Source organism: Biomphalaria glabrata, chromosome 3 (assembly GCF_947242115.1).
Source record: "Biomphalaria glabrata chromosome 3, xgBioGlab47.1, whole genome shotgun sequence".
NCBI classification, from domain to species: domain Eukaryota; kingdom Metazoa; phylum Mollusca; class Gastropoda; family Planorbidae; genus Biomphalaria; species Biomphalaria glabrata.
This window is the reverse complement of record NC_074713.1, coordinates 56,094,219-56,113,021: the sequence shown is the minus strand read 5'-3', so window position 1 is coordinate 56,113,021 and position 18,803 is coordinate 56,094,219. Positions and strand designations below refer to the sequence as shown.

Here is an 18,803-nt window from a genome sequence, read left to right as displayed (position 1 = left end):
ACTGATTTTATTATGGATAAATATTTGTACAAAGTAAAAAGAATAAGATCGAACTGTACGCATAGAGTTGAATGATTACATCTAGGCCTATATAGGTCAAATTCAACCCCTTTCCCTCCAATACAAAAGTTATGAAAAGTTTGTTTGGTTAACTATATTTTGAAATTCATAATAAAATTTTAGTTTAAATACTTTATTTTAGTTGAAAACTTTAGTGCAATCAATAATCAAACTCATTTTGTTATAAATTAAACTATGTTTTTAAAGCCATTATTCAAATAATATTCTCAGCCTGTACCCAATTCATAATTTGAAAAAATGGAATTCTTAACATTCATAATCATTGGCTGTACAGATAAAAGCAACAAGGGTGAGGTACAATTCAGTATTTAATCACAGTATTAAGTAACAAAATTTCAAATCTAGAATTAACAGAATTCACTGATCTTAATGACAATTGAAGAAAGCCACAATACAAAGTTGACACTGTGAAAAGTCTTCTAAGAAAAAACTGTCATGCTGTGAAAACTCTTTTTCATATTGGCTGAAAGAAAAAAAAAAAATAAATTATTTAGCTTTTTTATTTTAAACATTAGAATACATTGAATACCAAAGCACGATATAGCTGGAGTATATTAAATTAAGATGTGATGCTCTGTTGAGTTTATAAAAGTTTAGGGCTAGTAGCGGATTCTTTGTCCTCACATGAAATGAATCATGTAATGATAATGCAAAGAACAATCCACAAGTTGTAATTTGTACACTGTAATTTAAAGAAATTTAACAAGATTTAAAAAAAAAAAGGCTTAAAAAAAAATACTGCAGGTTATAAGATGCTGTCTTTTCCAACCAGAATGAGAATTTGTAACCAAAAGTTAAGAACTTACATAATAATTTGTATCAAATCAAATCATATACTATCAAATATCTTAGTTTATGAGAACTGATCTGGTTTTCGAAGTTGACTATAACAATGGAATCTCTAATTGCAGGGGGGTGGTTGCCCCACTAGCTACCCCCTAAGGCCACTACTGCTTTAACTGAATGTATTGAAATATAGCCAATAAGAATAATCTTCATTTACATGAAACATTTTATGAGACATTGCCAAATATTTATAAAGATATTTAAAATTAGTTTTAATTTATTTGTATTTTTATATGTATATATTGTGGACACACCTGATTTCTGTATGTGTCCGCAGACTGCATATTCTGACGGGCCGCATGTGGCCTGCAGCCCATAATTTGCTAACCCTGCTATAGACTATAGTCTAGGTCTAATATTTAATTTAAGTCATTGGTTAATATGCATGACTGAATGCAAGACGCATGGGATGTAATCATCTTCTTTTTTGAAGTAACGTCTGTATTATAGAAGAAGAAGAAGAGCAATCCCTTTTCTCCATTTCAAGACTTGTCTGTTTCAACCACAAGTGAATATTGTTACAGAAAAAAAAAAAACAAGCACTAATCTAGAACAAAAAAGTGCTAAAAAGAAAGTCTTATGCAAGATACTTACCGCTCCAGTTCACTTTTGAGTCTCTGGAAAAAAAAAAAAGATTTTAATCTTCTTTCTCTCTCTGACACCTTTAAGAAAAAAAAATGTATTGTCTAAAAATTTTCATAGCTTTTTTTTATTCTTACCTGGATTTCTTTGTCTTTCTGTCTGGTTATGTAGTTGTATTTCTGAAGAGAAAAACCAATATTTATTAATCAGATTCATTTTCTTATACTATTCTTATCACAATTTTACTTACAGACTTTGTATCAAATAAAAAGGTAATTAGGTCCTACGCCTTTCAAACTAGTCATGCATGTTAATCAATGACTTTTTGCTAAGTCCTCAGTTTTCCTGGATGATTTGAGCAACCCTTTCCATTCTCTAATGACACTAGGGAAGAAGGAGAACTTGCAGGAATTTGTTTAAGCATATGGAATAAGGGGTGGGGTGGTAGTGGCTGAGTGGTTAAGCGCTTGGCTTCTGAAACTGGGGTCCTGGGTTGGAATCTTAGGGAAGACTAGGGAATTTAAATTTCGGGATTTTTAGGGCGCCCCCGAGTCCACCCAACTCTAATGGGTACCTGACTTTAGTTGGGCAAAGTAAAGGTGGTTGGTCATTGTGCTGGCCACATGGCATCCTGCTATTTGACCGTTGGCAACAGAAACAGATGGCCTTAACATCATCTGCGCCATAGATCTCAAGGTCTGAAAGGGAAACTTTACTTTTTTTTCTGTATGGTCCTTAAGATCAACTTTGATTGTAAAAGATATAACTTACTGATCTAAATTGTGTCAGCTGTTTCACTAGCATGATTTTTTCATGCTCCACATCCTGAAATGAGAGCAATTTAAAATATAGACAAATTGTCTTGAAAGATATAAGCTACATCCTAATAGCATTTCCCAAGACAAAATTTTAAATCAATTTCTCTAAGACTGATAAATTTGAAGAAATTAAAGAGTTTACCAAAAATTAACCATTTGATATTGAACATTATATAAGCCCAATACGTCCTACCCCAGATTACCTTTATAATCTTAAGCGAAGAGAAGTAGGTCACATTTTTGTATTTAATATAAAAATACAAACTACAGCTAGAAAAATAGAGATTATAACTGAAAATAAGGTATAAAGATTCTTCCTTTTAATGAAAAATAAAATCAGTTTTCTCCAAAATGATTTGTAATTAACCTAGCAATGAGACTGAAGAAATATTTAATTTAAAAAGTTTCAAATATTGAAAAGGGGTTTTAGGAACATCTAATAAAAACAGTATAGGACTAAAACGTTCTGGACAGCAGAAGTGGCTAATGGGTTTAAATGTTGTTTTGTTTGTTTATTTATAAAAAAAAACCTGTTATGTAAGGTCATCTGTTTCTGTAGCCAAAGGTTAACAAAGGTGTCATGTGGCCAGCACAACAAACAACCACCTTTAATTATCCTCAACTAATGCTAGGTACACATTCAACTTGGGTTGACTCAGTGTCCTAGAAATCACAAAAATTAAAATCCATCTTCATCAGGACTTAAACCCATGACCCCTTGGTTCAGAAGTCAAGTCCTTTGCCCCTCAGCCACTATGTTATTTGTTCACCTTGGGTCAAAAAGGTGATAGCATGAGAAAAACCTCAAAGAAGAAGAGGAAGTGATAATTACTAAACTCAATTTAAGTCAGTTGTCTTTGGTACTCGGAGCAGTACACATGTATTGAAGTGGCCAGTTGTTACCCACTATGATGGCTAAGTACGTGAGCAAACATGGCTCTCAGTGAGCTACCACTGTATGCTCTAGCGAGTGTACCTGAGTGTACCTTCACGTGGTGGGGATGTGAGAAAGGCTTGCTAACCAGTTCAAAACCCACCGCTGTTACCTCTATGGGTGGTGAAGGTCCCCTCATGTGTGCGGGTTAGGGTACTAATTGATTAATTTTTAAAATTGATTCTTGTGTTTTCAGGTAAAAGAAATAATTGTGCAAATTTCAGCTTAAGATTGGGTGTCAGAGAAATATTGTGTACAAACTTTTGGCCAGACAGACAGGCAGAGTGAGTTGATATAAGTTTGTAAATACTTACTATCAACCTTGACTTTATGTTACTAACTTCATTGCTTGTGTTTCTCAAGTTCTCTTCACTCCTAGCTATAACATAGAGATGTAGTTTTATTAGTCTTTTTCTAAGGCAACAAAAATTACAACATTTTAGCTTATTAAGCACTTTGCCTGTATTTCATCAAACAAAAAGTAACAGTTTATCATCAGCGTGTCATTATTCAAGAAGAAACCCAAAGGTGTCCAAATGGTTTTCCAGACTTTGAATTCGTCCTTCATTTCCATATGAAGTCAACTTTTTTTCCAATTCACCCCAGAGATGGGCCAAACTGAAAGAAGCTGGAGCCTGGAGTTTAAAAAGGACAGTAATACAAGGTGGTCTGCAAGAGAGAAAACTACGTGGGCAGTTTCTTTCCAGCTTAACCAAATCATCAAGCTGTTGAAGAAACTCTCTGAATCAGCAACTGTAGGATGGACACTAGAAGCAGCGCACAGAATGAAATCTCTTCAGCACTACTTCTCTTATTAAGAGACATTTTCACTACTTCAATAGCTGTATTTTTGTATGAATCATCTGACTAGTGATACTTTTCTTCAACACGTTCATGGTCTCCTTTGTTTTCAGTGCTCTTAAACTACCCTTTATACTAAGTTACTTCCTGAGAGTAACACGGCACTAGTCAGCGCTATGGAAGTTAATCCTTGAAATTGAGGATGACCCCGCATGGAAAGAGTTAATACTCTGTGTGGAATACATGCAACAGGGTCACTAGCTGATATAACAATGTGAAAGGCAGGATTACATGAAAGTAACATAACATTTAATTTATTTAAAAACAAATTTCAGACACTCAATTTGGGGGAATCTTCAAATTCTCCCCTCTCCTCTCCTCACCTGAGCTACGCCACTGGCTTCAGGGCATTTTTCTTAACTTTTGGAAATTGAATTATCAGAAATTTATAAGCAGAGAGCTTATACAAGTTTGATAGGCGATATTATATAAAAAAAAAAGAGATACTTCATGAAACAAAGATTTTACATACACAACAACCTTGAGCTTTTTCTAAGTACCGCTTGAAATAAAATAATGAAACAAATTCAAAATAGTAGGACAGGAACCAGCATCACAGAGGCACAATAGTGTCTCATCTCAAAAACCAAAACAATGGTTTACAATAATATAATAAATGTCATAATCAAATGACAACATCCATGAGACACACTACTGTCTCATATCAAAACAAAATATGTCTTTTACAAAAAAAAAAATATACATACTATTTACATAAACCAACTTATTACTAACAAATAAATAAAGTCTACTGAGTTCGTTAACGAAACACTCTTCCCATAACAGTGGCACACTCCTCTTGAGTAACACAGTCAGAGCACAACAACACAAGTATTAGTTAAACATTATGGATGGAGATTTCGTTCAAAATGCACTGGTCAGCTCAAGAGAGAGTGGCTATTGTAAACAGTTAACCGAGAATTAATATATTTATATATATGATTGCTTGTCTTGACCATTACTTGTTTTTTTTTTCAAAAATATTTCAAGATAAGTATAAATGAATAATTCAATAAATGATGGCTTACACAGAATGGCTGCTTGGTTGTTCATGGTCTATTGGCTGCTATCCCACGTCTTCCTGCAGGAAAATTGAACTGTCTCTTGTAAAATATTAAATGTGCAAAGAAGTTAGATACTGATTTATCCATTCAAGATTTAAAAAAAAAATATTTCTTTCTAATTGTTTAGCTTTATTTATTTTCTTTCTGAATTCAGTAAGCTTAAATTGCTTTTTTTTTCCTTTTGTTGTTTCAGAGTGTGAGTAAATATAAACAAAAAGATACACCATAGAAGTAATGCTAGAGCAGACAATGTACAGAACATAGGGTAATAAAAAGACTGGAATATACCAGTCAGCTCTGCTTCATGTAATTTCACAAAGTTGAGAAACAAAATAATATATTTGATAAAATACTTGTAATTTTTAATCAACACTCACAGATCTATTTCAGTGCTGTCAGAGTCGCTCAAATGTTCACATTGTTTGTTTTGCTCTTTGACCTGTGCAAAAAACAACATATGTTATGTGCTAAGTTGAAGTAGAAGCAGAAAGCATTATCAGAGTCAGAATTGGAATATGTTTTTTTTTTGTAAAATGTTTTACATCAGAGTTGAAGATAATTTACTTCCTAGTCCAGACCTCCTGCAGAATGATGGGGTATTATATGGAGTGTTCATTTTGCAGCTCAATGTATTTCTAAAATACCAACAGGAGCCATAATAATTTTAAAAAATAAATTTCAAAGAGAGTTTGTGTTTTCACATAAGCTCAGAGGGAGCCCTCCACTAGATCCACCTAGGCAGGTAAAAAAGAAATATCAATAGGTATAAACTATCAACAACCACAATCCTATCTCCTTCTATACAAAGTAGATGTGTGCAGGAGAAAGTATTTTGTTTGGCTGACTGCTGAGGTATTATTATTGTTATTACATTCTTAATATTTATAATGGGGCACAGTGGCTGAGTGGTTGAGAACTTGGTTTCCAAATCTGGGATCCTGGGTTCAAATCTGGGATTTTTATGGCGCCCCTGAGTCCAACCAACTCTAATGGGTACCTGACATTAGTTGGGGAAAGTAAAAGCAGTTGGTCGTTGTGCTGGCCAAATAACCATCCATCCATCCCAGTGGCGCTACAGCCTGCTCATTAACCATTGGTTTAAGAAGTAGACGACCTAAGATCATCTGTCCCATAGATCACAAGGTCTGAAAGGTAAACGTTACTTTTTTGTTTTGGTAACTTTTTAATATTAATAACAGGGTTTGGTAGTCAAGCTCTTGGCTTCTGAACTGAGGGTATCTAGATTACCTGACATGTTTTTTTCAGTGAACTGATTGTTATGAGGATAAAGTTCAGTATGAGCCTAACCTAATGATTGTACTTTTCTGAATTACATTCTTATTGTTTAAAACTTATAGCATAAAATAATGTTTTTGTATGTTGAAAAGAATGCACACAAGACTAAGACTAAGACTGCTTTATTGATCCTTACTGAAACTTGTGATTACAAGGACTCTTTTCTCATATAAAGACAACACAACAGAAAAATACACATAATTACAACAGACACAACAAAAAGAGTTTATTCAGCGACTACACACATGTATCTTGGTGCATTTCATGTTCCCTGATCAATGAGTGGCGGTGATAGAGTCTGACCGAGTGAAGTACGAACGGGTTTTTGTACTGCGCCGTTCTTGTTTTGATTGACAGCAGTTGCCCACTTCGCGACGACCTGACGTAGTTCTGATGGAGCGGGTGGCCATTGTCTTCCAAGATTTTTTCGATTTTTCTTAGGCACTTTTGTTCAAATAGTTCCTTTAAATGTAATTTGTGAGTGTAATTTTTTGTGCTTTTTTAATGTTTTCTAGACGTCGCACCTTGCCAACAAGTTATTCTGTATGTTAGCAGATTTTGTATAGTCGCGCCGTAAAAAAGTCTCAAGGATCTTCTTGTTTAGTTTAAAGCTATTGAGTTTGTATAGAAAAAAAGAGTCGCTGGGCTGTTTTCTTTGTCAGAGTTCCAAGGTGGTCTTTCCATGAAAGCTTGTTGTTGATGATAACGCCTAGATATTTATATGCCTTTACTTCCTCTAAAGATGTGTGTTTATTTGCAGTTCACGTATAGTTTGTTTTTTCTTTCTAAAATCTATTATAAGTTCTTTAATTTTTGTGACATTCAGTTCTAGAAAGTTGTAGGTGCACCAGTTTGTAAACTCTTCTATTGAGCTTCGATACTGAGTTTCGTCTCCTGAAATAAGACCGACTATGGCAGTATCATCAGCGAATTTAATGAGTTTAACTGAGTCATAGATGCTTCTTATGTCATTAGTGTAAAGAGTGTATAGTACAGGAGAAAGTACACAACCTTGTGGAGCACCCGTACATAGTACTCAAGTTGACGATTTGGTGTTGTTGACTTTAACATACTGGGGCCGTTGGGTTAAAAAGTTTAAAACCCATGCTTGTAAGTAAGGGCTTACATTTAAGTTACTCAGTTTGTTTATCATTAGATGTGGCTGTATGGTATTGAAAGCGGAGGAGAAATCTACAAAGAGGACTTGTGCATATGTTTTGGGTATATCGAGATGCTTATAAAGCTGGTCCAAAAGCAATAGAATGGCATCCTCAGTTCCTCTAGTTGCTTTGAATGCAAATTGATCAGGATTAAGGCTGTTATTGACTTTTGCTACAAGTTGTTTAAGCATATATTTTTCAAAACATTTCATAACAATAGGTGTTAGGCCCAGTACCTAGTGAATTTGTATGATGAATGCATGTATATATTGTTAAATACATCTATTCAAGCAGAACCTGACCCCTAATTGTGGTGTTTTTTCCCCACTAAATTGTAGAATATGAAGGCCCCTTGAGATGCTGGGCTTCTGGCCTTGTAATGGCTGGGGTAACTGAGGATTGATCACACAATACAGATAGTTAAATGATCATCTATTGTTGATGGTTGACCTTCTAACCAAGAAACTGATGAATGGCCAAACTCTCATTCCTGATTTCTGGGAAAAGTCCTTTCCTTGGATACAATTGAAATGGCCACAGGCTAAGCTTACTGCTTATAGAAGCTGGTAATAAATAACACTAAAAGATGCCTTGATTAAAAACATGAACAAATATAGGTGCTTACAACTAGAATATGCATTCTTAAAAAAAAAAAATATTTTTGGTAAACTTTACTAACCCATATAACAGAAAACACATTAATTATATATCTATATATTTAGAGATGGAGAGAGATGTGATAGGCCCTATATATATAGATAGACAGATAGATATAACTTCATTATGATATGTAAAAAATGTGAGATGATTACAATGAACATAAATGTCAGTTCTGGTTTTTAGATCTTCAAACTCTTTCCTGCAGGGTTCACTGTCGCCGCCTCTGTCTTCACTTTCGAATAACAAACCAACAGGAATGTCTTCCACTCACTAGAACACCCTTACCACAGTTTTCCTAGGCAACTTCCTGACTAGACAACCCACACAAAGAACCTTGCTGAACCATTACTCCAAGTAACCAACCAAGTTCTTGTCTAAAATATTATATTCTTCCTTTTCCACTTAGATGGAATTCCAGTTGCTCCAGCTCATATACAGTGATCTAATAGTGCACTGTTGTGCCTTGTGCATGCAGAATGACAACAATACATAATTTTGAAAACAAAATGGTGCGCTTGCTTTCAGAACAGAAAATGTAGCCTTTGCAAAATATCATGAAATGGGATTTTCAATAGCTTTTCAAATTTGAAGACCTACATATGATAGACAGACAGACCACATTAAACTAATAGTATCCTTAAAACAAGGCTTTTTGATGCAGTAGTCATTTTGGTGCTAAGTATTGTCGACAGATATTTTATTACCTAATCCATGTGCTGCGCTATACTTGAAATAGTTGTTACTATATGTTTATTTATCCTTTAAATTGAAGACAGGAGTAATACAAGGCTGTCCCTACACAATAAAATCTGAAAGCAGTTCTTTGGCACAAAGACTTGAACAATAACAACTAAGAATACAGACAAGCTCCAGATATTTACCAATGAATGATGTTATAATGATCTAGAACGGCCCTTGTACTATTCATGTTGATTTGTTTTCTATAAGAACACTAGTTTTTTTTTTCAGCGACAAGAATTGACAGTTGTTTTAGAGTCTTGGACAATACCGCGGCTGTATAGAGCTAGCCGTGTTCTTGACATCTCATGTGTGTAACACTGCACATCTTTTCTGCATCATTTTGGTTCGTGTACTTTTGACAGCAACATGATTGGTGCCGTATCGTATAACATTTGCACGTTAATGAAATGGGAGAGCTGAAGAAACGAAAATTGGATGTTAAAACTTTCAGGTAAAGTTGACAGGTCTTTTTTTTGTTGGTGGAACATAATAAGCCAACATGTTTGATCTGTAAAATGTGTTTTAAGGAACATAGCATAAACGGCATTCTAAAAAAAACCATTACAAAAATATGGTGGCATTGTTGGTTTGAGTCACCAAGAAAAGATCACAAAGTTACGTCTAGAGTTGAGTGATTGACGAAAATATTTACCAAGAAGTCAAGAAATTAGTATACTGTAATGGAGGCTACAGAGTTGCTCACATTAACAAGAGAAATGAAGCATAAAAAGGTGCTTGCTAGCAGTGATGGAATAAAATCGGCCTGAAAAAAAATGAACCTGTCAGCCTTTCTGGCATGACAATAGCAAAACGAGTCGAGTAGACGGTGTTGGTGAAAATCTCTTCAAAACTAAATGACAGAGCAGCAGATTTTGAAATAATTACTATTGCCGCTGAGGAGTGACACCAACTGGAACTGATTGACTTACAAATCCAGATTTCCAGCTTGAGAAATTTCGAACAATAAGGACAATAGATTTCTACGCTGTGTTGTCTACATAAGCCTTGCACATTTCCGAACAAAAATTGATGGTGTGATCACAATGTTTACCAGTGCTTATTTTAGTAGAAAACTTTTTCAGTTATAAGACAACTGAAACCCTTGTTACGTAACTTAATTATGGTGTAAGTAGGCCCATTGGAGCCACAAATTTGTAAAATAACTATTTAAAATGGTTTATTCTCTATTTCATTTTTTGGTATCTTTTTCTTAATGTGGCCCGTGACACGAGTGTTAGAAATTAAAATAACAGGTATAGACAATTCAGCATGAATAGTATTGCATCTTCTATACTTCTTGACGGTTTGTTATCGAACTGGTGCGGTCAAGACCGGTTTCGACTTCTTTCAGTAGATGTTTTAAAATCATTTTCTAAAGGCACTTCATTGGAATTGATGTAAGTGCTACTGGACGTAGGTCGATGTTGGAAACAATGATCTTCTTTTTAGGTACTGGAATTATTTCAGATGTCTTCCAAATGGAAGACATTTTGTGCATTTGCCAGGACTTGTTGAATCTAGCACAAAAGCCAGTTATTCCGCACATAGCTTTACAAGTTTGCCACTTACTTTGTCGGGTCCCGAGGCTTTGGCGGTGTTTACTTGTTTAAATATCTTTAGTCACTTCTTGTTTATTGAACAGTTCTTGAGACTGGTTTTTTATTACTGTTTTCAAATGATGCCAATAAATCATGGTGGTCTTTCTCAAGCAGTTAAATCGGCAGTAGAAATCATTTAATTCATTGACAAATTTGTTATGGTCAGCGACGCACATTGGTTTGCGCTTGAGTACGTAGCCAGTAATTTGTTTCAAGCCACTCCAACAAGCTTTAGAGTTATTTTTCTTGAAAGAGCTTTCAATTTTTTCCTTGAATCTCTCTTTTCCTTCAAATAATTTCTTTTTAAGAGCTCTTTTGGCTAAGATGAATTCAGAAGAACTGCTCTTGAACATTCTTTTTTTGTATAGAATCGCTTCCTTTATTTCTTTGGTCATCCAGGGTCAATTATTACTGAATGTTTTAATTTTCTTCTTTGGTACAATCTTGTTTTCACAAAACTGGATATACGAATTAACGGTTGTGGTAAGTTCATCTATGTCAGGGCAGTTGTTTACAAACATGTCCCAATCTGTTTGCTCCAGACAACTTTGTAGCTGTAAAACAGCGTCGTCAGACCATGACTGGATGGACCGTACTTCGGGTTTAGTTGTTTTTTAAAACTGGTTTGTACTTGGGTGTAAGATGGATCATTGTGTGGTCCAACCCTCCGAGAAATAACTATCGAGATGTGTAGGCCATTTTTATGTTGCTATAACACATGTCCAAGGTTTTATCGAGCCTTGTATGACAATTAACATATTGTTTTTTTTATAACAATAAGCTATACAGTCAGCAGTCATAGATTTGACAAAGACAAAGAAATAAATGTTATTTCTAGTTTACTAAATTCTTACATCTTTGAGGGTTTTTTTCTCTTCTTGAAGACTTTTAATCTTAGAACTCAACTCTGACTTCTCTGTGTAATGATTATCAAGTATTTTTTGAAGCCTGAAAGTAAAGAAAGGTTAACATTCCTAGTGAATCACTAGAGTTATAAAAATCTAGATCCATCATCAACCTTTTTTTTTTCACTCTTTTATATAATAAACACACTTCTATCATGCAAACATTTTGGGAATTATGTAACAAGGATTCAACTGCCTTGTTTTCATTGATCCTTTACATAATGTTAAGTTATACTTTACAATCAATATAGTAATATAGTATTGTCTCTGAAAGATTATGTGGGAGTGTGGTTTTATATGTGGTTACACATAACAGGGATGGGAATAGACTTTACAAAAATTTTAGGAAATTTTGGTCCAATCCCCCCCCCCCCCCCTTTTTGTAAACTGGCCTGTAGCAGCGACTTAAAATACGATGTTGCAGAAAGTTAAAATATTTTCCTAGCATGTAACTAATGTTCTTATATATAGGTTATATAAGTTACTGCAGAGTTCAGCGACAATGAAAACATTTCCATCTACAGCTGACAATCCCTCAAGGCCAATCTAGAATCAGTCCTCTTCAAAGTGAATTTGTTTCAACTTAAGTTCATCAAAAAGTAATGAGAACACTCACTGAGCTTCAATACTTTCTCCTGGAGTAGATTCTTAAATTTGGCATCCAGCTCTCTGTTTCTCTGCTGCTCCTGTTTCACCTCATGCTCTTTTTCTTTCAATGAACTTTCTAGAGACTTGACCCTGAGATCAAGAAAAAAAATTGAAACTAAATAGAAACTTCTGATGCCTACGCAATAAACTTTTAGTTGACATTTCTGGCAAAGCCTATTACAGTTGAAATATAGGGTTGGGACGTACTGGTTTCATTTTAAACATTGTCAATTAAAAAAATGAATTAGAAATAAAGTGTTTAGTTGAATCATTTAGAAAACTGAAATGAAACTATCCAAAAGTGAATGTTGACTAAAAAATTTTTTTCCTTTTTTTTAAAGTTTAAAAAAAACAACAGCTTCTGAGATCAACACAGATACACAAATAAGACAAATGTCCTCAAGCATAAAAAAGACTATTAATGTTAAGGCATCATCGCAAGAAGTCGAGAGAATTTCAACCACTCAGACATAAAGTCACATTGCGGAGTTACTTTGAAATGTCTTCATGCGGTCACATCTCACGAAACAGTATACATTTTGAAAAGGTCCTAAAAAGATGAAGGATGCCTTTTATTTAAAATATTTTAATTTATTGAAGCAACAGTAAGAAATGACATTTTTTGTGTGTGTGTGTTAATATTCAAACATGGAGTGATAACTTTAATGACATTCAAACTTTTATTTTGCTTCTAAAATTTTATTGACTACCCCCATCCCCCTTTGTCAGGACCTTTAAGCCCCTCTCCCTTTCCCCAGTATGAGAAACACTGGAATTTAAATGTAGAAATGTGGTGGATGTACTTTTCTCAGCTCTCCTTCACCTACAAAACTCTCTCTACTGATTGTCCATATCTTGTCAAAATATTTTACAAAAATCTCATTTTTCGATTGTTGGAGTTTCTTCTAGGACATTTTCATAGGCATTAAAAAGATCATGAGTTGGTCTCACTCTTGATTAAGGTGTATATGTTTATAGTAGGCTAATGCTAATCTTTTTCTAGTATCTTCAACCTTTTCTACTAAAGCTGACAATAATTGGATCATCTGATAAGCTTTTTTTAAAAAAATAAAATTTTAATTTCACTTTTTATGTATTTCAAGCTAAGTCTGTCTGAATAAGTCAATAAATGAAAGCCTACATTTTTTTGATGAGTGTGCTAAGAGGATATAGACTGACTTTACCATTAAAAAAATATTTGCCAAAATGTCTTGCTTTATATATTATGATGTTCCTTACATTGTTTTCATAATACATTCACTTAAGTTAATTGTTGTTTTTTTTTCCTTTTACTGTTTCAGAATGAGAGTAAATATTTAAAAAGCTTTGTTCTTGTTTTTCGCTAATTCTAGGATATTATTTTGTACATAACAATGTCTAACAGTGTCATCCATTGGTATTAGTAGGAAATTGCAACTCTAAAGTTTAGTAAGTTATCTTATTTAGACATCCTATTATAATTTATGTCCAAAATGCACATTAGCTTGGGCAATGTAATTTTAAATCTTAAAGTAGACAATGTACAGAACAAAAAGAGGGTAATAAAAAGGCTCTTTAATTAAGATATTGTTCTATTCATATAGAATTGAGAACCCTGTTTTATTTGTCTCACATTTTAAGTAAGAAAAAAACATATTCATATATTTGATAAAAACATGGTAAAAAAATAAGTAAATAAATATATTTTTCAAGACTCACAGATTGTCAGTTGTTATATCCAGTTTCTTTACTTCACGCATTCTCTTCCTAAGGTTTTCTTTAGTTCTTTTTTGCTCCTCTAGTTCAACCTGTCAAAACAAACAGCAACTACTACTCTCGAATGAACTTAAGAAAAAAAAAGTGTAATTTAGACTTTCTCTCCTAATTAAGAATAACATAGTTGATTCAAGTGAAAGAATACAATGAGCCCTGCATTCTAAAGTTCAAACATCAGAAAATGGTGACAAAGTTTTTTACAAGCGTGAAGGCAAAGAAAGATGGTTCGGACCTGGTCTTTCAAGATGGAAAAGTTTTTTTTGTGAGACATGGTGGTGTATTTGTCAGAGTGGCACTAAACGGACTTAATAAAGCGAGCCTGGGTGAGGAAGAGAGTACAGAAGATGATGAGGAGAACACAGAAACGATTCAAGACGTCGTCAAGAGTGGTGTAAGCGAAATATTTGATGGAGATTGTGAACTTATTAGAGATGAAAGTGACACAAGGACAGACATTCATTTTGTAGCTTGTTTGAAGCCAAATGAACAAACAGAGTACAGAATGGAAGCCTTTTAGAAAAAAAAAAAAGTTTTGTGAATACAATGAATAGTTGAAAATCTGGGCAGAGACCAGTAACATTCTGTACAATCATAGCTCAAGTAGGAAGAAAATTTTTATTTGTCATGGTACAGGAAATAATGTTAAGTGCCTTAATTCCAAGAATAAGTTAACTAGTCAAGTGGGCTAAAAGTGGAGTGTGTGAGTGAACGACTAGGTAAATAGGTCATTCTTTTAGATGACCTTGAAGAGATGTTTAGGTAAACATGCATGAGTAGTCAGGAATAGGTAGAAGACTAAGAATTATGTAGCAAGAAAGGCCAGGCAACACAAAGCTACCTAGATGAGTCATTGTTCAGTGGTCATTATTCGACTAGTAGTTTATGTAATTCAGTTATTTGACAATATTGTAAGATAGCCAGCTATTTCATAAAAGTGATTCATGTTAATTTTTTTATTGTTGGATAGCTTATTTGATTGAATCAAGTTTGAAGAAATTAAACTCAAGAAAGATACATTCTAATCTAAATTTCTTCAGTGTGATTGAATAGAGACAATACTACTCTGCAAAAGAGCTCATGACAGTGAGGACAAATACAATATATGCTTGAATCTTACATGAAATTTTTCTATTGCAAATTTCATAGATGAATATGGTTTGTGTTGTTATCAACTACTTCTTCAAATAAATTGTCAGCTCTTTAGTGGGGGCACTGCACTTGATAGGTCTCTTACAGCTGGCGGTATCTTTGGTGGGTTGACAGGAGTAGGTCTGTAAAGAAGCTCTTGGAAATGATCGACCAGTCTCTTCTTTTGTCCTCTTCATCTGTTATCAAGTCACCATTTTTGTCCTTTACTGGCCTCTCTGACATGGCAAATTTTCCAGATATATTTGTGATGACTGGTTACAGTTCTTTGGTACTGTTCTGAAGAGCGGCTTCTTTTGCTAGTGCTTCAATGTAGTTTCGCCTGTCTGTTCAGATGCTATGCTTGATACTCCTATCTATTTCAGCATATTCTTTTTTGTGCTTTTCCTTTTGCTGCTCTTGTTTTACTGTTGTTCATGCCTGCTTTCTTCTCTCTTCTTTCCTTGATCTTCTGAAGAGTTTCTGCTGAACTCCACTCCTTGTGGGTGTATGACTTGAGACCCAGTACTTCTTGGCATGTGAAATTTACTGTTTTTTTCTTCAGTTTCTGCCATGTCTGTTCTACTGTCTCCTCTTCTAGGAGCTGGAACTTGTTTGATAAGGTGATCTTCAACTCTTCCTGTTTTGTGCAGTCTTTCAGTGCAATGGTAGTGTAATGTTGAAACTTGTTTGATAAGGTGACCTTCAACTCTTCCTGTTTTGTGCAGTCTTTCAGTGCAATGGTATTGTAATGTTGAAATTGGCTGGGCTCACTTGTTCAAGTCTTCTTCAGCTAGCATATTGACCTCCAGCTTTTTGCCTTCATTCCGAACCTGGTGAGTCAGGTACAGTGGCTACTAAGCTTGCCATATTTCCAACAAGCTGGGACAGAGCTGCGTGGCTATTTTACATTGGTCGTGGCCATGAAACCACAACCAAAAAAAAAAAAAAAAACAGTTCTTCTTGACCACACCAGGGCAACCACAATGAGGTGGGGGCTGGAATCACACTAACCAGAAATGTGTATACATTCCATAATAATATACTAAATATCTCTACCATTCTAAAAAAGTCTATAAAGTATATATTAAACACAGAATACAGCTAGAAACTAATCTAGATTACTAGTACTAGACTAAATTAGATAGTCTCCATGATAGAATATAGAGACTCTGACCAAGTTAAGATCTAAATTCAGAGTAGTTCTTATAGTATTGGATCTTCTTATAGTTTTAGATCTTACCTAGATTCTAAAAATCTTTATCAATTTTTAGTATCATCTACTCTGTCACTATGTAAAGTCTAAATCTAGAGTAATCTAGATTTTCCAGATCTAGACATCTAGCGTAATCGTGACGCTAGTCTAGATGACTAGATCTAAATTAATGATAGAATGATTAGATCCTAAAATTTACTAGATTTAGTAATTAGTATAAAATTTAGATTAAATTATAATCTAATATTTGTTGATCTAGAACAGTGATGGCAAATGGGGTTGTTCCAAATTTCTTCTGAGTCACATGGTTATGTTTACATCCCATGGTTGTGTTTACATCTCATGCTCTGCTTACTTTTGTTAATTTACAGTGGGAAGCTGAAGCGTTTTAGAACAATAATTGGTGGTTTTAATTAATTAATTAGTGCCAAACTATAATTTGTTTATAATAGGAGAACTTAGATGTTTATCTTTTTTATAGTTTCAACTTAAAACAGATAGTTAAACATTTGACAGATGGTTTGGAAGCGTTGGCCTATATAATAGATTCTATAGTCTGCAGTACTGAGATCTAGATTTCTTGACTTACACATTTACAGTTATCTGCTCAGAGCATCTGGGTAATCAACCCTAGAAAAAAAAAAAGTAACACTTTCATCTACACCTCTCCCTCTCTGCCCTAAAATAAACAGGCTAGAACACTAAATGTTGGACAGTAGACCATAAATGTGTGTTGCATTGGTCTATTGGTCAGATAGGTCTAGTGATTCTAGTCTAGTCGATTATTTGCTTTAAATGATGAAAAGACTGCCAGGTGTTTTTCCTTGTGTAATATAGGGTTGAGTTGTCTAGCAAACAAATAACACATCTGATAGTCAAGGATAAATCTAGATATACATTTACACAGTTCATATGTGTTTTATCCAGGACTAGATTTAGGAAGTAGAGCAAAAGGTTAATAGTAGAATTTTTGTGCAGCTCTTGAGTCAGGTCGGCTTTAGTTTCTGAAGTAGTAGATGTTTAAATAATACAACATTCAACAGTTCCCTTTATTACGTATTAAACTTCTTGTTCGACATTGTTCATCAGCGTTAACTGAATTAATATTTTTGGCCTTACACCTGTGTTATTTCCTTATTATAGTGTTACCTAATCCCGAAAGATATCTTATATGCTGAGCTTGTGGAAGGAGTCAGACCCAAGGGCCACCCAAGACTAACATATAGAGATGTCTGCAAGCGAGACTGTAAATGACCGGTTGAATATTAGAGACTGATTGAATGGTGTAATATTGTAGAATGCGAATGTCGTGTAATACTGGGTTCTTACTTCCTGAAGTACTCTAGACACGTGACGAGACAAACACTATACGACTGACTCAAGTCCGTTCAGCAGACAACATGAAGTTTATTTACAACATAATAATAATATACTGCACACCTTGTTAGTGCTACAAGTCAAGAAATAATAATCCTATCCACATAACAGCAGTATCAAAAGTATCAATCACGTCCGCATCTCAGCGGGTAACAATAAGCACAATTACTACTAGTGACACTGGAGCTTCAACTATAGATATCCATTGAAATACGAATAATACCTTAATATCCAATAAGCACATAATGAAATCAACTCTCAAATATTATTAAACAACAATCATGCTATATACATATATACACCAGTCCAGGAAGAAACGTCCAACCTCCCTGGACCGGGAGCAAGACCTTACTGACTTGACTTGACTGAACTCAAAGTCAACTTTTCATTCTACTTCCTGTTTTCTACATCAGGAATTCCATGTGTCTTTCAAACTCTTAACATGACGTGAACTTTAGATCATGCAATGTCAACTAAGACTGTGACATTACGCCCTTTCCCTCAAAAAAAGATTTTGAAAAAATCTTTTAAAATTTAAGTAATAATACTATTATATGTATAGTCTCATCTTTTGAGAGAAAAAAAATCTATACAAATGTACAATGTTTGCTATAATCTCTTGCACATGTCTTATCAGGCTATCAAAAAATTTGATGAGGCTAATAGATGGTCTCATTTGATCTTACAATATTTGAAAAAATATTTGTCTGTGTAGACAATACTCATAGTTGTCAACATTATTTGAAAAAGAAAGTTGTCTTGTTTTTGTTTTTTTTACACAAAATTTCAAAGTAAATTCTCAATTTATCAAAAGAATGCTTTCAATATTAATTTTACAACAGAGTGAGAGCAGCCGTGAAAAATGCTCGTATACTAATATACTTAGTTTATCCAATCAGGTTACATAATCAAATGAAAAATATTGACAATGGTTACATGGTCAAATGAAAAAATATTGACAATGTTCTTTAAAATAAATCAATGCAAGTGAAATATCTCTAGAATAAATATGTATGTTGTCTCAATGGTTTGTGTACGAAAATAATGACAATGTTTTGACAATGCAACTAAATCATGAAAGTCAAGAAAATATATTCTTCAATGATGATATATGAGGAACATATCTAAATCATCAA

General features: G+C 34.1%; 1 protein-coding gene across 5 annotated transcripts in view; it reads right to left on the bottom strand.

Annotated features, from left to right (window-relative positions):
• Positions 1-412: 412 nt before the first annotated feature.
• LOC129924978 (uncharacterized) overlaps positions 413-18,803 on the bottom strand; it is a 45,279-nt gene continuing 26,888 nt past the window's right edge. For 3 of the 5 annotated variants that reach the window (XM_056022776.1, XM_056022774.1, XM_056022777.1), the window contains 6 exons: positions 13,893-13,981; positions 12,163-12,284; positions 11,496-11,589; positions 5,564-5,625; positions 3,576-3,640; positions 1,648-1,688 (listed from right to left, as the gene is read on the bottom strand). In XM_056022776.1, coding sequence (XP_055878751.1) covers positions 11,543-11,589; positions 12,163-12,284; positions 13,893-13,981 — 258 coding nt within the window. In that variant the 3' untranslated portion in view covers positions 1,648-1,688; positions 3,576-3,640; positions 5,564-5,625; positions 11,496-11,542. Of the gene's footprint in view, positions 545-1,521; positions 1,545-1,646; positions 1,689-2,280; positions 2,335-3,575; positions 3,641-5,150; positions 5,226-5,563; positions 5,626-11,495; positions 11,590-12,162; positions 12,285-13,892; positions 13,982-18,803 lie in introns of those variants that run through there. The other 2 variants (XM_056022778.1, XM_056022773.1) reach the window with 2 other exon arrangements.